The 18,883-nt window shown below is 36.4% G+C and overlaps 1 protein-coding gene across 1 annotated transcript in view; it reads left to right on the forward strand.

The window, feature by feature from the left end:
- Positions 1-18,418, forward strand: part of LOC137238422 (protein Skeletor, isoforms B/C) — a 204,900-nt gene extending 186,482 nt beyond the window's left edge. Inside the window, exons 5-12 of the mRNA XM_067763365.1 lie at positions 6,768-6,986; positions 7,057-7,257; positions 7,750-8,074; positions 10,320-10,534; positions 10,614-10,885; positions 10,963-11,093; positions 11,171-11,334; positions 15,076-18,418. Coding sequence (XP_067619466.1) covers positions 6,768-6,986; positions 7,057-7,257; positions 7,750-8,074; positions 10,320-10,534; positions 10,614-10,885; positions 10,963-11,093; positions 11,171-11,334; positions 15,076-15,240 — 1,692 coding nt within the window. The 3' untranslated portion in view covers positions 15,241-18,418. The remainder of the gene's footprint in view (positions 1-6,767; positions 6,987-7,056; positions 7,258-7,749; positions 8,075-10,319; positions 10,535-10,613; positions 10,886-10,962; positions 11,094-11,170; positions 11,335-15,075) is intronic.
- The last annotated feature ends 465 nt before the right edge of the window (positions 18,419-18,883 follow it).

Raw genomic sequence — 18,883 nt, forward strand, 5'->3', positions numbered from 1 at the left:
ATCACCAAATCACTTTATGCTTGATTGTCCAGCTTTTGCCAGAATTAGGCGAAAGTACTTCGGTCGCGACTCACTTGGATCTCCCGAGGATATATCCAAAGTTGAGATCGGTATCATTCGGAGCTTTATCGTTGCTACCCAACGATTCTCTAAGTAGCTGGATCTAGGTCACCGTTATTTTTGGTGTATGTGGTATCACAACGGACCTTCGTGTTGTCCAAGTGAGCTATCCTTATCAGGGCAGCTACCACCTAACCTATCCTATCCTAAGGGTGGTTCTCATAAATTGAACAAAGGAATTTTTCAGTTTTAACTCTTTAAACGGTAAAACGAAGGTCAAAAATATCACATATAAATTTTTGTCCCGATTAAATGTCCTTCATTATGTCACTCTACCACTTACAACAGTCGTTGATTGACTTTTTTCGGTACACTTTCAAGTTTTTCTATGAACTGTTTTGAAATGTCCGCACGCCTATTGTTGCCTTGAGGTTTTACTTCACCACTGATCAATTTAACTCCAAGGGGTGTAGCTCTGGCCAATTTGGAGTTTTGCCCGTTTTTAGAAAAATATTTGTCCCGTTGTTGTCGAAATCATAAGAGAAAAACGGAGAAACATCTTCTAGCTGAATCCTGTTAGAAGGTGCATTTATGGGTATCCCCGGATAGATACATGCCGATTTATTGAGCCATTAGGGACTAAATAAGGTTATCCTTGATTGCCAAAATTTCTTATTAGATAAAGGGTTTTTGGATCAATCTTTGAGTAACTGCCTGACAATACCCCACCGATAATTCATAAATATCTTCTCCGGGGACGTTTACTTTATGGTAATTATTTATAACACTGTACTAAAATTTTGTCAATCGAATTTATATTACTCTCGGTGGAGGATATGAGCTTCTCGTTCTTGCTCTGAACTTCTGCGATACATATATGGATATGTCTTGAGGGATGAAAACATTTTGGAGCCATCTTTATTCCTCACAGGTTTATAAAAATAAATGTAAGGTGCGATAACCTCCGAAGAGATTATAAACCTCTTCCAATTTGCGTCGTTCTCCATTTCAATTTTTCCTACAAATTGGCGGCATGAACGGCATCTGCAAGACAGATGAGTTTTCACTGAGAAGCTTTTCATGGCAGGAATACAACCGGAGTGTTTGCCAAACACTGCCAAGAGACGACTTCGCTTAGAAAAATTTGCTTCTAATTGAAAAAACTTGTTTCTAAAATTTTGATGTGGGTGGTAGGCGGTACACGCTACCACTACACAACGGCGGTCACATCGCAGGTTTAAGTTCCCCTAAAATGAGCATTTCTTATAATGGGAACCACATAATGTACGGGTTTTGTTTTTGTGTTGGGACTTTTCATACGATCAGTTAATATTCTCCTTCTTCGGTTTGCACCTATTTAAGATTCAAACATTTAATTCCGCAGCACGGCCGTAGCCAGCAGTGAACATTTGGGTGAGCTCGACCAATTTCGAGTGAGCTGAAATTTTTTCTAGTAAAAATCGTAATAGTTGATATTAGAAGGCACCTTTTTTATTGATGAAGTCGTAAATCGAATGAATACATATCAACTTATTTCAAAAATGCATATTAAACGTTAATAAAGTTGTATTTTCCTATTTTTGTCGGCAATTTTACGCAAAATATCATCCACGGCCTTTAAGCTCATTATTATTAACATAACGTAAACGCATAAGGCTATAAAAATTATCAAAATATCATCCATTTTTAATGAATTCAATCTCTTTTTTTCAAAAGCAAGAAATGAAAGATCTCGTTGCCGTTGATCGGTCATTGTTGAACGCCGAATCGCATCTATTCTTGAAAGCGCAGAAAATGATGATTCGTTGATTGATGTACTTCCGCCAAATTTCTCGATGGCCTCAAAAAGGCAATACGTTGTTGGAAATGCACTTTTGACGGGAAACAATATTTGAAGAATACTTTTGTCATTCGATTCAGGTTTATTTTTCTCATTAATGAGAAAAGTTTTGACAACAGAAAACTCTTCTCGTGATGGCAATATTATTTGAAGTTCAGCCAATGATTTTAAAGCGCTGTAGTCGAAATTTTCATCCAAAAAGTTGTTTGCAGCTTCGACTGCAATCAGGATATCATTATTGTTTTCGAATCATTCATTCATTTCCAAAATAATCGAGTCAATTATTTCGAAATAAATGCGCTTTAATGAAGAATGTTTATCAATATCACGCTCACCCAGAGTAGAGAATACAACGGACTCGCTTAGTAGATAGGATCGATGTCGAATTCTTAACGGTCTCGGAACCGGCGCATATTCAACGTCATCAAGTTTTTTTTTAGCTGAGCCTAGAAATTCGGAAAAAGATTCATCAGTTCGTAAAGCGCTTACTTTTTCCTTCACCGCCTTAATTACAGGCATTGCTTCGCGGTAACCAACATCACGTGCTTGCAAAATTTTGTTTGCTGGTTCCATTATTCCTAACAATTTGCTAAGAAATTCAAGCAAAAATATTAATTTTTCCTTCACCATGGAATCAAGCAATCCAACAGCTAAAAGCATATCGTCTGCACTAAGATCATGCCCTGCTCCATCCTTTATTTTTATCAACGAATTGAGTAGCTTATCGAAGTTATTTTTGATTGCAAGTATTGCTTTATAATGTCCTGACCAACGTTGCTCAATAAGCAGAGGAATTTTTGCTCCTTCATACAATTTTTGAACTTTGAAGCGACTGAAAAAATTGTGAAGTTGTTTGACTTGATCAAAGAAAAGTCGGGATTCAGAATTATTTTTCACGATTTCCGCAACGACAAGATGAAGGCGATGATTAATTCAATGTACATATGGTATTTTGCGATCAAAATATATCTGCATCAAAGCCTGCAAACCGCTCCATCAAAACACTGGCTCAAAATCTTTTTTACAATCCACTGCAAGCTCTTGCAAGCGGTCGATGATCAGTTGGCAGAATCCTTTGGCTGTGATATCATCAGCTTTGTCGAAAGAAAGTAGTGTTTCGGTTGGTTTTCCATCAACAATGCATCTAAATGCAATCGAAAATATCTCGTTCCCATTTCTATCTGTTGAACCATCTGCCATTAGTGTTAAATATGAAGATTCATTTAGCTCAATGACAATTAATTCACGAAGACAATTTGCAATAATGTTGATAATTTCATTTTGTATCTGAGGCGATGTATAGATGGCATTTTTGGGCATAGATTCCTGACACTTTCGCAAGTGATCATCTTTTTCGAGCATGTGTTGGAAGAAACTGTTGAATAGTCCCAATTCTTCATTCTCGTCGTTGCTCCAATTACCACGGTAAGGCAGCTCGTTCTTTGCCAAAAATAAAACAGTTGAAACAATTTCCTTAAAATAGTACCGTCTCTTTTCAAGCACAGTATCATTAAGAAGGCTTGATATTTCTTGATTTTTTCCAATTCTTTGCGAATGCAGCTTCCAAGCAAGTATAGCATCCAGATGTGTGTTGCTCGTCTCATGCTTTTTGAAACCCTGTCCTTTGGCGAGTGCTTTCGACCAAAGTTTATATCCGTAAGTACAAAAAAACATCACTTGAATTCGTAATGGCAAACTGACGAGACGAGAAACAGTATGCAGCATCTTTTTGCTTGGAATATCAAGCCATTGATATGCATTCAACCATTTGAATTGGAATGATCTGCCATCCGATTGTTTTGGAAATTTGTATTCTTCTAAGCGATGCTCAAGCTTTGTTGATCCCTTTGGTGAAATATCGGAGGGAATGACATTAGTTCCAGATGATGTTGCAATTTCTTAAATAAAAAAAACATATGATAGCACATCTGCCGAATGATATTTAAGCTTAATCGATTACGTGAAAGCCACTCACGGTTCAAAGATAATGAAATGTTGGCCATTGTTGACGTAGACGACGATGATATTATTGTTGCTGTGACTTGAGTTGTTTCGATCTCTATATTTTGATTTCCAGTTGCTCGCACTATTAGTTCCACATCTGAATTTTTATTCGCTGGGTTAGCATTAGAAGAATTTGAGCCACGTGGTCCTGGAAATATCAAATCCATCGGACCATGGGCAATCTTCAAATCAATTGCCAATACCACTTTCATTTTAAGAAATCGAAATGCATTCGTATGTAAATTTCCATCAATAATATTCTTACCAAAACAATAATCCAATTTTGGTTGCTTTGTTAGCTGATTCAATTGATTTGTATTACGTTTACTCATATTTGTAACGTTTATTGTATTATTTCTGTCCTTTTTTGTGATTAAAATACCGTAGTTCACAATATCTAGTATACATTGCACATATACATTGTATAGCGTACGACATTGTATATCCTTACTAGTAGCGCAAGTAACAGCTGATTTTTTGGAACGCGCAAAAACAACAAAAACAACACAGGGTGTGTTCAATTCACCACGTAGTACGTGTCAGCTGATTGTTTTCATACATGACAGTGTTGCCTATAAATACGTTTGTATGATGGGTATGGATCGTTTGCAGTTGTTTTACAAAAATACCTAATAAGTTGTCCGAATAATGTTGAAATAACCTGTAATTACTATAATAATATTTTTTTCAAATCGATTCTAGTCGGAAATTTAGAAATATTTCAATAAAATTTTAGGGTGAGCTCGACAAATTTTTGGGTGAGCTCAGCTCACCCAAGCGTGCCTCTGGCTACGGCCGTGTTCCGCAGTTTGATTCAGATTACAAAATGGTGTTTCCTTTAATTTGTGCAGAACTTTTTTTCGATGCCGTACCTCGGTTGGTGTCATTTCGCCATTATGAATTTAGTTTGTACAGACATAGATGTGAGGATAAAAAATGTGTTTATATATTTAGAGGGACCACCCTAGTGTAAGTATATAGCACTTACATATATACATGTCTTGCCTGTGTATATTTATATTAAATACCTGTCCTTTAAAAAGTAAGTAGGTATGTACACTATTCCCATAGAGCGAATGAAAATTTTCGGGAATTATTTCTTTTCGATATGTACATATGTACTTATGTATGTCAATTGGGTATGCAAACTGTGAAATTATTTTCGTGAGAAATCTGCATATTTATAACTTCTGTCAACTTCGCTGCATTTATTTTACTTTGAATTGTTTTCTCCGCCTTTACTCAACTTTAATAAATCATGAACAAAAAAAAAAATAAATAAAGCTTACATGTAAAGAATTACAAATTACGATAGCGCAACAGCATAGTTTAAGAGAAATCATTACAGTAGCGTTCACAAAAGAAGCACACTTAATTTTTGGCTTCTGAGATGCTTATCCCTAAATTGTGCTGTGTATAATTTTTTTTTATTTTTTTTATTTTATAATTTGATGAAACTTTACTGGGAAATGGAGATAAGCGGATGCCTTTTTCCTACTACCCGGATCTTCTACTAAAGAAATGAGAAGTGTTGGAAGTAATCCACCTGTCAGATCACATCATCGTGATTTTTAGTACAGGCTGAGAGAGATAAGCCATATTGAAGCTCAAAACTGGCACGTTCTACAGGATAGTTTGCGATTCAGCAAATTCCAATCGGCTTAGGGGCTTAGATTTGAGGTGTCAAAAAAATCGTTTACCACGGTATTCAGGTTAGTACTAGAAGGAGCGTAACGAATATATATATGGCAAATTACACTGCCCTATACCTACGGGGAGTATGGAACTACCTTGAGAAATATAAAAAAAAAAATCAGGCACGCGCTCAATCCTGAAGGAAACCTTGCGACTCCGCTGAGGTCACGAGGTAATAAGGATCGCTTGGTAAAATATGTCAAAGGAGCTAACATACCTATACAAGTTCACCCTCTAAATGCTGCCTGGGGAAGAAATTTTCCTGGACATTGAGTGGCTTTTCTTCGTATAAAGCTACTAAAATCAACAATTTGGGTTTGTTTAACAGATCCTCAATCAATCTAACCAATTTCATTGGTCATTTGAACAGCGCACAACTGTCAATATTATGCAAATACATGAGCTAATTTTAAGGAGAAACTTACGCTTACTACTTTGTTCTGATGACTATCTGTCACAGAAATCTCTATCACATCAACAGCCATTGTGGTATTCGTAGGATGACTTTAAAAACAGAGCAGAACTAGGCGGCTACGCCCACCACACCCAATATCTTGGGTTGAAGGCATGGAAAAACCTACATCAAAATCCTAAGAAAGAAATTTCTTTATTAGAAAAAAATTTTGAGCCCTCTTACATTTGTGGCTTACATTTTATGCTATTTTTTATGTTGATTAGACTGTTGAAACACTGAATTCGAAATCAACAATTTTTGCGAAGTTGATTCAACAGCTATTTGCGATGAAATTTCCAGAAATATAACTCGATTGATTTTACCAGCTTTTCTCATTTAATGAAGGCGATCGTAAAAGGCACTCAGCGAAATACAGGTTTTATCGAGTTGTCCTACGTAGATATGTTATATTTGGTAAAAGCGGGGGTACCTCGTCGGTGTGACTGTCCGTCAGGTAGGACCCTTTTTAGGGTCAAGAACAGCTACTGTTTCAGAAGAACCTTGACTACCTACCAGAGGCAGAATAACCAGAAGAACCTTAATACCATCATATTTTTTTTACAAAGAGTTAAAACTAAACTAATAAGTCACTCGCTGGTTCGTGTAGCACATTGTCGAACACCGCTCTAATGAATGCGCGTCTTCCTAAAACAAAATTCTTTTTTCTGAAGCATTCTGAAGTACTAAATTTTTTTGATGTTATCTTTTGGACAGGTCGATTTCGGTGAAGTTTTTATTCCACCAAATCTCGATGTACCCAAGCCACGTGTTTTACCGGAGTTCAAACGTTTAGCGCATGGCCTACGTTCTAGCAATATTAGCGTTTTGGACGCCAAAACATTTTACATACCCAACCTACATTATGATGGCGCCGGCCCAGATGCATATTTTTGGGTTGGCAATGGAAGTGAGCCCAATATTATGGGCGTAAAAGTGAGTTGATAATAAATTTTAGTATAAATAGAAATTTTTTATTTTTTTGTATTCATAAATTATTACTTAGGTACCAAATGAGGTTGGTTCACTAGAACCCCTGCGTGGCTATCAAGGCGAAGATATCGAAATTCAATTACCCGGTTCAGTGACCGTTTACGACATTGATTGGTTGTCGGTTTGGTGTGTAGAATATCGGCATAATTTTGGTCATGTTTTCATACCTAAAGATTTGGATGTGCCACCGGCCTTGGGACAAACTAAAATAACGGTAAATTGTCTATTTGATTGATCTCTTAATGATTTTAGTTACTGTTTTCCCATCATTTCCATATATTGTGTGTATATATATAAATACGAGTTGCATCATATACTATTTATATGTATGTATGTAAATATGTAAAAAATGAATGCTCACGAAAGCGTCATTGGTAGTTAACTCATTCATTTAGTTAATGTACTTTTAATGATTTATTTCATTAAATCATTTTATTTTTTTGTATATTAATTAACGCATTCTTATAATCATCATGCAACAACAACAAAAAAAACATAAAACTCATTAAACATTATATATATTCTTATCTCTCGTACGCATTAGCCTCCATGGTGGTACACACCTGTAAGTATTAGTTTAGATTACCAAAGCGTTTGTAGTTGACTCATAAAAGCCTTTATTAATTACTTCATGCATATTTTTAAAGTTGAATATAAATAATTCAATATTAATTAAATATTTTGTTTATAAATATATATTTTTCAGACCACCACAACGCCACGTCCTGTTTATGCTAATTGCCGTGAAATTATACCGAATAAATTGCAAGTCAAATGGGAGCTACAAGGCGAATATATACAAATTGAATTATTTGGACGCATCACCGAGGATCAATATATGGCATTTGGTTTATCGGGCGCCAATGGACGAGCACAAATGTCACAATCTGATGTTGTTGTTGCCTTCTATGATACCACTGCACGCGTTTTTCGCGCTGAAGATTATTACATCTCCGATGTGGCACAATGTGATGGCCAACATGGCACATGTCCGGATGAACGTATCGGTGGACGTAATGATGTTGTTGTTTGTATGTTATTATGTTAAATTTTTTTGGTAATTTTGTTCTTCATATACTCAGTTGCGCTTGCAGGCAGGGTATAATAACTTGTTTAAGATTTTGGCGGCTAAACGAATCCAAATAGATGTATGAATCCATATTTCGAAATGCTCAGCATAGACAAATGTATAGTTCTTCTGTCGGTACGCATGATAACTTGAGCAAATGATGGGATATCTCTGGAAAATTTGGCGCATTTGACCTTTGACACCCAGATTATGTTTGATTTCACCAACTCCCAAATAATACCGAAACAGTATCAAATCTAAAAATAATGAAATAATAACGATATAGCCTCGAAATGTGCCGGAAACAAGACCGTTATCATCCAGTGGTAGTCCCGCTATATACCTGAGAACAATCCGAAATTATGTTAATATTGTCCAAACTCATTCCGTAAACAAGCCCAACATGATCCGGAGATAATCCCGAAATTATCCTGACACAATTCCGAATTGACACTGTGACGAATTTTGTGAAATTCTCGATGAGAAATACAAGGCGCGATATACCTCCGAGGAGAATTTAAGCGGAGCTGCCCTTCCAATTCGCGTCGTTATACTTTTTGATTTTTCCTACAAATCGGCCGACTCCGAGCGAGTTATGCAAAGCAGATGAGTTTTTACTGAGAAACATTTTTTTTTCTAATTAAAAACACTGGTTTCTAAATTTTTAATATTGCTTTACCTGGGAATAGAACCCAGGATCTTCGGTGTGGTTGGCGGAGCATGCTACCACCACAAAACGGAGGCCTCCATGAATAACAAATCGTGGGTAAATGACGGGCTGCTCGCCGAGCTGTTTAAATACAGAGGCGAAGAGCTGGTAAAGAGCACGCACCAGCTCCTATGCAAAATATGGTTGGACGAGCGCATCCTTATTATTGGAATTCAATTGTGCTTTGCAAAATCCACAAGAAACATATCTTGTCCCTTACATTACAAATGATTTCTATTTCCAATATCCACTCCGGCTGGTGACTTCGGATGACGCACCGGTATCGATATCGATCCTCCAACCGACTGCTCGATAACCCGTTGGTTATTGACATCTCGAAACCGATTCAGCGACCCACCCGGTATTAATACATCGATTCATCGATCTGAGGACACTTTTTGCAATCAATTTAGACAGCGATTCTTCCATTCACCTGTTATTCAACTCATGGTTCACCAGCTTTTCGGTTCTTTGGCATAGGTTTACCATTCGATCCTCAGTTATTTTTGATGTCGGCGCTTCGGATTGTTTATCAGCACGTCGTTTATTTGAACTAAACTATGAATCCTAAGCCAACTAGGCAACCAACGGACTTTTTCTTTATAAGCAACTGGTATTTCCGTTTTTCTTCTGTAGGCTGTCTTAATGCGACCAAAGTTCAAATATGATAGGTGAAAACCAGCATTCTACGATGACCGATACTTGAGCGTGCTTGAAACTATTGAAATATTCAAGAAAAAACAATTCGACGGTGAAATATAAGACGAACAAACAAACGCTTCCTCCGACGAAACATTCAAACTGTTATAAATGGCTTACTTACAACGAAGCAATCACCCAGGTACAACATACATGGGATTCAAGGGGTTGATTCAATGTGGTCATATTAAATTGTTCCCGAGATGGTCGGGCTAGTACCTTTATGGTGCTTGGCAAAGCATCATCGACATCAATAACACTCCCCAAAACCTTCGGGAAGTGTCCTCATCGGTACAACAAACACGCCTCGGTTGTTTAATGAAACAGGATTCGCCACGGATAGGTAAGGTTGACAATTGGGTTGGAGAAGCTATATATTGCGCTGGCAACCTGAAAGGGTTGCGCCACACTACCCCTTGAATCTGTTTGGAATTTTAGTCGCCTCTTACGACAGGCATACCTACGAAGGGTATATTCTAATGCTCGAAATTGGTCTGCTTCGCAATAGCTGATGCCAACTAAAAGCACCAAGGGAGATTAAATTTTCCTTCACCTAGCTATTCTATCTCATTGGAGGTCTCCTCTCCATCTGTATCGATAGATATACTTGCTGTCTCGAAGCCTCTGCATCAATTTGCATAACATTATCTAGTCAGCGAAATATTCCGCCACTTCCAATGCTTCGCGGGATTGCAGAACTGAGTATATTACGTTCGCTGACACCCAAGACCTACATTTTTACACTAATTCAAATTGACTTGACTCAGTACTAACCCTCTTGTTTCGTTTTTCCTTCCAGTGAGCGGTGATCGCAAAAATGGTGTAACCAGCATACGTTACAGACGATTAATACAAACGAATGAACCAGTTTATGATTTTGCCATACCGATCGATCGTGAAGTTTCTGTAATAGCAGCAATTGGTCCGCTAAATAGTCGCAAGGAGGCAAATGCGCATTCGCATACGGGCACCGATCACACCATCGACGATGTCCGCATTAATTTCTCCGCAAGGGTAAGCCAAAGACCTAAACTTAAATTTAACGTTATCAAATTCATGTATGTTTATTCATGTTGCTTTATTTTCCACTTAGAACGACCACTCTTGTAAGAACTCGCTGTATAGCATTAAAGACCAAAGTGGTCCGACACCTTGGCCAACCCGCAAAATCGATAATGCGACAGTATTTACAGCGCGCATTGGTCCCACAGGTGGTGCGCGCGGTTACACAGCAATTACTGGGATGCCGTCTTGGGGTATTGCTTGGTACTTAAACGATTTGTTGATACCAGAAATAACAGTACAGCGTGGTAAAACTTATGAGTTTTATGTGGAAGGCGGTGATAATCCCGCACAACCCGCCAGGTAAGTGTGGCAGGGCATGGAATGGGTTACAAGTCTTAGGAAATTATGCAAATCAATTTTTTTTTTTTTTTTTGCAGGTACCATCCATTTTATATAACAGACTCTCCTGAGGGTGGCATTGGACAAAAAATTGGGCTTGAATTAAGCAAACAAAAGACTTATGCCGGCGTTGATTTTGATGGAGATGGTAATCCAATACCAACTGCAGGTAAATATACTTTAAATGAGAAAATAAAAGCAAGGGAACTTATTTTTAAATTCAAGTTAATCTCTTTTTTGATGTAGTTGGTCGTTACTGCGAATGGGTACATCGCACAGTTGATCGTTCAGCTGAGATCGAAACTTTTGAGGAATATATGAAAACAGTAACGCTGAAGTGTGATGAGGGTGAACCGGGTTATCTAAACTGGACAGTGCCGCTAGATGCTCCTGATTTATTATATTATCAGGTAAGGAAGAATGGGTGCTTCAAGTTCAGAAGGATAAATATCGACCCTTGCATTAAAATTTATTTGAGCTGAAAAAGTTTCAACTGAGTCATGCCCGTTCGGCTGTTTTCCCTTACCATGATAACTTGAGCAGAAATTGAGATACTCTTAATTGGTATATGTGTTTGTTTGAACCCACCATAGTTAAATATTGAAAATGGCCAGAACAGGTTTGCAAAAGTTTCGAAAAGAGGAAAATAATCTTTTGACCCTTAATGTTCTATATGAGTTTCATCATTTCATAACGATCAGGAGCACTAAAATCGATGAAGTACTCCTCCACCCATCCCTTCCAACTCAGTGGAGGCCTCCATATTGAGGGATTAACCAGCTTAGCCTTAGGACTTTTTTTGTTGCTTTATGCCTGCGTAAAACTGATACAGCTCATCAATGAACCTCCGTCGAAGCACACCGTAAGTATCACGGACGGACAAAAAATCTTTGGAAGAATTCTTCTTTCAAATCCTCTAAGAGCCAGCCCACCTGGACATTTATAAAGAAACAGGAATTTCAGTTGCCTGCTGCATTTGATTTCTGAAGATAGCTAATAGATGTAAAACTTAATAATATCGAAATTATATTCGTCAATAGTGATGTGGCAGCCGAGGTGCGAAATCGCCGATTCTTCCTTTGATGAAAGTTCATCTCCCATCACCGCATGAGCCACTTTTTGTTTGCTTCTTCACCCAATCCAGTGAAGGCAGAGAGGTTCTTTCCAATTCTTACGGAGTTGGTAACGTTATTTGGCCAAGATTGTACGTGTCGATTCTCTTATCCTAAGTTTTTTTCAGTACATGGCGCATCATGAAGATCTGGTCGATAGCGTATCTTCAGTATTTCGCAAAATAAGCCAAACAATAGAGCATTATAAATATAAGATATTAAAGAGGTATTATCGCAGTTTGTGGGAGCGCCTTTCTTGTGGACTAGGTAGAGATCATCTGAATTGGTGGAGGTATACGCTCTTCGCACCATATTTTGCTTGCATGCTTGTTACAAACTGTTCGGAAGCGTTTATTGCGTCGATAGGGATAAGGTTATAGGGGGTTTCATCTTCCTCCCTTTCTGGTAACGAGGAGGAGTTCTTTCTACACAACTTAAGTAAACTCTGTACGTTGGGTAACGGATCGCCATCCTACCGAAACTCATCGTCATTCTGCCTTTTATTTTTTATACTCAGCTGAGCAGAGCTCACAGAGTATATTAACTTTGTTCACATAACGGTAATCCGTAACGGAATAAACTAATCGAGATAGATATAGACTTCTGTATATCAAAATGATCTGGGAGAAAAAAAGAAATTCATTTAGCCATGTCCGTCCGTCCTTCCGTCCGTAAACACGATAACTTGAATAAATTTTGAGGTATCTCAATGAAATTGGTATGTAAGTTCCTGGGCACTCATCTCAGATCGCTATTTAAAATGAATGAAATCGGACTATAACCACGCCCACTTTTTCGATATCTAAAATTTCGAAAAACCGAAAAAGTCCGATAATTCATTACCAAAGACGGATAACGCGATGAAACTTGGTAGGTAGGTTGACCTTATGACGCAGAACAGAAAATTAGCAAAATTTTTGACAATGGGCGTGGCACCGCTCACTTTTAATAGGAGGTAATTTACAAGTTTTGCAAGATGTAATTTGGCAGTCGTTGAAGATATCATGATAAAATCAGGAACGTTACTCCTATTACTGTATGTGTGCTAAATAAAAATTAGCAAAATCGGACGAAGAACACGCCCACTTTAAAAAAAAATTTTTAAGTCAAATTTTAACAAAAAATGTAATATCTTTAAAGTATATAAGTAATTATGTCAACATTCAACTCCAGTAATGATATGGTGCAATAAAATACAAAAATAAAAGAAAATTTCAAAATGGGCGTGGCCCCGCCCTTTTTCATTTAATTTGTCTAGGATACTTTTAATGCCATAAGTCGAACAAAAATTTACCAACTACCACCACTCCCTTTTAAAACCCGCTTTAATACCTTGAATTTGACACCCATATCATACAAACACATTATAGAGTTACCCCTGGTTTACCTTTATGGCGGTATCTCGAAAAGGCGTCCACCTATGGAACTAAGGCCCACTCCCTTTTAAAATACTCATTAACACTTTTCGTTTGATACCCATATTGTACAAACGCATTCTAGAGTCACCCCTGGTCCACCTTTATGGCGATATCTCGCAAGCCGTCCACCCATAGAACTACGGCCCACTCCCTTCTAAAATACTCTTTAATACCTTCCATTTGATACCCATGTCATACAAACACATTGCAGGGTTACCCTAGGTTCATTTTCTTACATGGTGATTTTCCTTTATTTTGTCTCCAAATCTTTCAGCTGAGTATGTAATGTTCGGTTACACCCGAACTTAGCCTTCCTTACTTGTTTCTTCTAATTAGGCGTCGTTATTACCTCTTCTCATCACGATAGCACTACATTGCTCACCTTGCCAGTTATTTTCCAGTTCGGGGGAAACCTTTGGTGTTCGTACTCTCAGTGAGCGAGCCGAATGGGGTAACCATCAGCTGCATGTATCTCGACAAAAAATTGTTCATACACTTTCTTAACTGTTTCTGTCACAAAGAATTGGTCCGAGTCGATATTTGGATATCGTAGAACACGCTCATCCAGGACACTGGTGCTATATGTACCTACCGTCGATCATGATGGGATCGGTTTGTTTTCATTTTCTTCTTTCAGGAGTCAGCCAAGTAAGTTGGGGTATCTTTTTATGCTGATACCATAGATTATTGCGTATGGTCAATAAGTTGTATACTGAACAGCCTCGCCTTTATGAGTTTATGCGCAGAGTCGCTCGTTTTCAGCTGTGAGTGCCAGTTCTTTGCGGCAAAGATTCTTTTCCACCACAAAACCAATACCTTCTCCGAATCACGTTTCCCTTTTCATTGCAGTATAAGTCTTCGCCTGACCTTTCTTCTCTTTGTAGCGATAAGGTGCCCTCCCGAAGATTTTGTGAGGTTTTATCGATGTTGATGGTCTTTTGATGGACGTTTCTAAAAATTGCACGAATAACGTACCTCAACCATCTTTGCCTTCAGGAAGACATCCGCCAGCCAGGCAGTTGTACCTTCTCATGCGATATTCCGGACATTCCACTTAAATCTTAGTTCTTAAAGTATTTGCGTGATTGTCTTAAGGAAAAAGATATCTTGAGGCTAGTACCCTGCAAAAATCGCGAGTACTCCATGCATGCATGTATGGAGTACTCGCTATGGACCAACCGAGTACTCCAAAATTAACCACACTTCATAGAAAAAATATGGTCCAATTAACATTGCAATGTCCTAGGACCGGACCATATACTCCAGCTCCGCATTACATCAGAGTAATCCATGGAGTACCCACAGTCCAATAAACATCGTGTAGTGATTACAATCGTTAAAAACGAGCAATGATCGGCTTACAACATGTTCGTGTAGAAACATGAGCTGGTCCATCGCTGCATTACAGTGGAGTATAATGGTAAGTACTCTAGTGGACCACATGATCCAACGATTTTTGCAGGGTAACCTAGGTTTTTCATAGGTAGGGGTTTTCACGTTTATTCTCAGCCCCACAAACCCGCTGGGTATTGAAAATACATATACAGCTGGATATCCGATGTCCGCTTCCATCCAACTAAGACTTTCTTTTATTCATATTTTATTTTACCTTTCCTTTCAGTGCTTCACGCATCAAAATCTTGGTTGGAAAATAAACGTCATCAATGTCAAGGATTCATCAGCTGCGTTACAGTTAACTATCGCTACTACAATCGTGTACACAATTTCAACTCTTTTTAGCCTGTTTGTGACGCCAAATATTTTCAGTTTGTCAATAATTGCTTGATAGTTCATAATTATAAATGAAAACAAGTTTATTTGTTAAATACCAAAAGTAGTATGACAAATAGGCTAAAGTTAGTGCGCAAAATTTTAATATTAATTTCATATCACCCTAATTTACATAAACAACTACATATCTCTCGAGAAAAAAGGCATATCCCTAAAAAATGCATATCTGGTGTTTTTAAAGATACACATATCCTTCTTAATTTTGAGAAAAAATATTCCGAATCGAGCATATCTATCTACATATAGTTACATATGTACATATATCTGCTTTGTGTGATTTGAATTTAGAATTTCCTGTTAAAATAGTTATCTGCTGTACTCTATATTCAATACATTATCAAACTATACCTCCGAACCATTGACGTAAACATGCATAATTATATAATAGAAAGATCATGTTTACTATGGAGTTACCCAATTTGCGCACTTTCGTTTAGCTCATTTGGATATAGAACTTTTTCAAACAAACTGAAAATTTTTGCAAACCAAACAACCAGGCTAATATCATCTAAAAACATATCTTGACATTAATTTTAAGATTAATATGAAAGTAAAAACTAAAAAAAATAAGATAAATAACGGTTGAATTTGTGTGCATGACTGTTGAATGTACAAAGAATGTAAGCGTTATAGTAATTGTACATACTTATTCAGATAGTACTGTACTTACATACTAGGGGTGTACTTATTAGTAGTGGTAATTTCAAAAAGTAGGACACGTCATTTGGATTTTTTTTTTTTTTTTTTTGAATTAAATAACTTGTCCGGTAAGATAGCGTTTGATAAAAGCGAAATGAGTTTTAATATGCGAAGGATTATAAATAATTAACCAAATTTCAATACTAATTGCGAAGATTAGTCCATTTTACCAGTGTTACTAATTTACACGATTTGTCAAAAATGGCAAGAAAGCTATTTACCTTGACCTTACTGTCAGCTTTGAACATTTGAAAATAAACAGGCTTAGCGTAGTTTAGGATACGGTTCATAATAAAATAAATTACCCAGGCCCATACATTTTAGACCAAGAAAGGAACCTATACTTTTCTTAAGGCCTTCAGTACACTGAGCCTGAATTCGGTGTCAGAATTTTGAAATTAGTTCTGATTTTCGAGATTTTTGACATTTGAAGTCTACTTTTAGACACGTTAGTGACATAACAGAATGTTCGAAAATAAAGTATACAGAACTAATGACACAGAAAGTTTAAATTAAAAGAATATGAATCGGTTACTCTTTCTGAACTTTGTTCCAGGCCCCAAGCCTTTGGCTAAACTGGAAGTTCTTGAAAATTTGTTTCTAAAATTCCAACAAAATTAAGCAATTTTTCAAAATCTATCTATCCGTAATCCGCCTGGAAGTTTTTTTCCACAAAGTTTGTGTTTAGCCCATTGAAAATTTACTTCAAAATCGATAGCCAAGCATGCGCCACGTACCGAAATGTTTACTGCAATATGTTTCATAGTCATTTAGCTCTATACTTTGGTTCAGTTTTCAAATATCCAGCAAATCGGAAAGTTACTTAAAATTCGTTTGCAAGTTTGCTCAATTTCGAAGTAGTTATCTTAGTCTCGATCCATGCGTCACCTATCCGAATTAATTTCTCTTACGATTGCCATCTGTAACTAAATTATGTTCCAAATTTCAAGTCTCTAGCTCAAAAGGAACTTTCATAAAAATAGATTGCCAAAATTAACTTATTCTCAAAAAATAAGCGGACAAGCAACAAAGTAACCTTTTGTAAAAGTGACCTTTCAAGAAAGAGTAAAAATGTAAAAATAATTGTGCGAAGCCGTATTGAAAACACTTTAATAAATATCACAGTATCACTAGTTTTGTGAAATTACATAGCTTTCTCTCTATGAAACATAAACATTTTCAAAACTGTTTCGTATAAAACGTCCCCTCAAAAAACAGTTAAAAGCTACAGCAATGCAACAACAAACATAAGGAAACTTGTTACATACAAATATATTCTACATACTTTCCCCTACATAATCCATACTAAAGTTTTTTTGTTTAAATAAACACTTTCAAGTTTCAGACATGTAGAATATTAGTTTCAATTCAACTCAAAAAAATCTATTGTGAAAAAACAGCTGATTTTGATGGCTTCGCGAAAACCGATGGTTTAGATACTCCCGTTTGTACGCTATCTTCGTTAAAAATTTGTGAAAACTAAAATCTAGTTTATGCCATAAAATTGCGTGGCGTGTAAACGTGAAAGTTAATAACTACTTTAACCCATAAAAAGGGATTGACGATGACTCAATGAGGTGATTTCTGTTAAACAACAATCTGTCAAATACTATATGTGGTTGGCCTCGTCGAATAGAACCCCCAATCGTGGTAGGAGATAGTTCAAATAACTCCCAAGTTATGAGTAAAGTGTACACATGTTGGGTATAATTTGATTTGACAAGAAACATGGTACGTATCATGGTTCAACTATACATGATTGGATCATCTGTAAAGCAACAAAGTATGTCTGTTCAAATTGTCAAAATCTGTGTATTGGTGTTGGTGCGAATGGTATGGAATGGAAACATAAAACTTAGCAGTTTTTGTATATGTAAGTAAAATGTTACCAATGTGTTGGTTTCATTTTGAGTTTGCCATCTCCTTTTGACAATCCCTTCGAGCATGCAATGACATAAATAAAATCAGCTGATGAGATGAGCCAACCCTTATAATTGAACCATGGTACGTATGAAAGTGAGAAAAATTTTTAAATAAACAAGGCCATCAAAAATCAAAAATTTTTTATATGCATGAGTATTTTCCCAGAAAACGCATTTTTTAATTTTCTAAGATATTTTCTAGCTTTAGCTTTTGAAATTTTATTTTTTTTTTCATTGAAATGAAAAGCTTTTAAAAACTTGGGGAGTTATCTTGATAAAGCTTATTTTGTGATTGACGGCTAACAACTGCTTACAGGTACATATTTTCATAAAATCGATTGATAAGTTAAGTCTCTGTTGTCGATAAGAAATTTCCTTTAACTTTGAAAATTAAATTATCTGCTCATGTCAAACCGACCACTGTGAGTTGATGAAATTACATGAATGTTACTAATATGACTAGTTTAGTTTTAATAATAAAAATATAGACAATATTTTTTTTTAAATGAAAAATTAATATCCGCGTGACCTCGGATGAAATTTGGTTTTTTTTTAAATAAGTACGCCCCTAGTACAAACACACATTAATTAATAGCAAGAAAAAGGAGAAATATATGTAGATGCATAGCGTAGGAGAAAAGATTTAATCTGGAATGTCACAGTTGTTGGATCATACAAGTTGCAACCTTTTTTGTATTTTGTAAGACAAAATATAAAAGAAAAGCATTAAATAAATATACAAAATCTAAAACTATGCAAAATGCATAAATAATTTAATTTTTTTCTTCTCTATTTTCATCGTAATAATTGGTCTGTTGGATTTTATATGCATTATACTATGTATATATAGATTTTTGTAAGAAAGAGATAAAAAAAGCAGATGAACTTTGTATATTGATGTATTTGAGAGAATGATAAATACTTTTTTATATAAATATTTATGTATAATGAATGCAATATTCAAATAATTTTTTTAGCAACTAAGCAGACAATAAATGATGACGCAAGACAATAATG

Source organism: Eurosta solidaginis, chromosome 1 (assembly GCF_040869045.1).
Source record: "Eurosta solidaginis isolate ZX-2024a chromosome 1, ASM4086904v1, whole genome shotgun sequence".
NCBI classification, from domain to species: Eukaryota; Metazoa; Arthropoda; class Insecta; order Diptera; family Tephritidae; genus Eurosta; species Eurosta solidaginis.